General features: G+C 38.5%; 1 protein-coding gene across 1 annotated transcript in view; it reads left to right on the forward strand.

Annotated features, from left to right (window-relative positions):
- Positions 1 to 1,394: 1,394 nt before the first annotated feature.
- Positions 1,395 to 2,380, forward strand: part of SARC_07995 (hypothetical protein) — a 7,229-nt gene continuing 6,243 nt past the window's right edge. The window contains exon 1 of the mRNA XM_014298042.1: positions 1,395 to 2,304. Coding sequence (XP_014153517.1) covers positions 1,681 to 2,304 — 624 coding nt within the window. The 5' untranslated portion in view covers positions 1,395 to 1,680. The remainder of the gene's footprint in view (positions 2,305 to 2,380) is intronic.

The following is a 2,380-nucleotide window of genomic DNA, read 5'->3' on the forward strand; positions in this document are numbered from 1 at the left end:
TACATATATATAACCAAGAGATCTTTGATTATATATATATATATGTATATATATAATAATAACACTGCCCAAGTATATGTGAAAGGACTGTGTCTGTATTATTCTGATCTGCGACGATATAAAAAATGTGATACGAGGAAATCGCTGAACCGCTATAGTAAATATGTATACAAATAGTGTCTTGCCAGGAATGCTAATCACAGCCACTTCACGAATGGAACTGTCACATGTTGCACCACTTGTCAAGTTTTTGAACTTCGTACCGATGAATCTTACAGCAAGAGGATTGATCTCCATCCCGACCTCAAAAGTTCAGCAAAGTTCTTCAGTTTATGTTTGAAGGTCACTACCTTTGTCATAGTCTTTACATAATTTGTCCACCATTTCATCATGCAACAATAAACTAAATGGTATATGAATCTGTATCAACCAGTAGCTAAATAGTATGTTGGTATGCTAATTTATAGCAATCATAGTTTTAAGGCTCCAGTGGCGTTTGATACTTACCCCAGCACCGACCATTGCATCTTCGTCATCGTAGTCCATGGCTGTATTGAGTTGTGTAGCAACTGTCTCTGCGTCTTCCAAGGCTTACTAGCTATTTAACTCTTGAGCATATACTGTGTATATGTGTTTTATATGTATATGTGCGGATTAGACGTGACTATGTGTAAAGTGTGAGTCTGTTTATTTTGTATATCCGACGATTTTAATATATCGTTTGGTTTGATCAGTTGGCCATACGACTATCGATTTGAATTGACTCCAGAGTCCAGGGAGTCCAGGCCTCCCGCATCCAGGTGCACAAGGATTTTGGAATTTTTAGAATTTTTTTTTATGCCTTTTTCTCCAAATTTTATATAGCGTGTTTTTAACAAGCCGAAATAGTTTCGTATGCAGGTACTATTTTGTCTCTTTTTTGAAAACAATATGTTTCTAACATTTCTTTTTTTGTGTGTTCCGACGTATATAAAACATCAAAACTTATTTTAGGACGATACAAATATATCGAATTCCAACTTTGTTTTCAGCGCCCGGTAGACGACTGGACACTGTGAGTGGACAGTGGTGCTCCGATTTTATATCACAGATTTGTACGGAGGCTACCTCAATCGTGAATTCGAATTATAACCTTTATAAACGTTTATATGAGTCAAACGAACAAAAATATAAGACTTTGTTCGCGATTTAAACAAAAGATATTGCACCTTAGGGCTCATAGTCTGCACCCATCACGATAACAATAGGGCCAAGACGATAAAACTAGTAGTCGTATATATTCGAAGTAAATATATACGTATTGATATAAAACGTATTGATAAGAGGTGTTGGGTCTTGAGGCAACAAGTGGCCAGATTAAACTTTGTTCCACGGCAAACATCAAGATGCATCACGCGTGAAGTCGCGTATGAGCCAAGCTAATACAGAACACCATTGCAAATAACAAAAACATATTGCAATATACCAGAGTTGACCCGAGTCACACGAAAGTATTGTTCTACTGTATAAACAAACACTACACCATTGACAGTGTTGCTTCATAATTACGCTGCATAGATGTAAATTCATTCTACACATTGCAGTCTTTGTTGTACTGCACACACATACACTCAATCCACTTGTCGTTGTTTTGTGAGTACACGCGTAGCACCGGCCCAAAGCTGTTTCATATACACACCCATGTGGAATAGAGCCCCAACAGTATCCAATTCGTGCAGGCTACACGAAGGGATCAAGTCATTTAAACTCTTTCGAGCGCCATACTCGGCATATACACACGTGTTGACATATAGTGATAAGCGTAGGTCTTATAACACACTTATACAACCTCGGATTAGTAATTTAGCACTTATAAAACACCTACACCTAGGAACTAGTAGAAAGATACGTATATATCGCACTTCAAGTTCAATAAACACAGTTCAAATTAAGCACACAACTCAAAGATCAGTATACACAACAAGGCCTCCCGCCATGCATCCGGAATTAGACATCAAACTGTTCAACAGTCTCTTAACACCCTCAGTGCTATCGTTGCATAAACACTTTACAGACGAAGGCTATGAGCTGCGATTTGTAGGGGGTGTAGTACGTGATTTATTTATGGGTGTAACACCCAAAGATGTAGATCTGGCCACTACAGCTACACCTGAAGAGATGGTCAGTGTGTTTACCAAGTATGGGTATAGGTATATACCAACAGGCTTGCAACACGGCACACTAACGGTACATACAAAGTGTATGATTGATTATGAGATCACCACTTTGAGGATAGACAAAGTCACCGATGGCCGCCATGCTGAGGTGTGTTTTGTATAGTTACGAGTCTCTATGGTAATATTACTTGCGCAATCTGTGCATATCGGGATTGTACTGCGTA

The sequence above is a fragment of the Sphaeroforma arctica genome (assembly GCF_001186125.1).
Source record: "Sphaeroforma arctica JP610 unplaced genomic scaffold supercont1.677, whole genome shotgun sequence".
Lineage (NCBI taxonomy): Eukaryota > Ichthyosporea > Ichthyophonida > Sphaeroforma > Sphaeroforma arctica.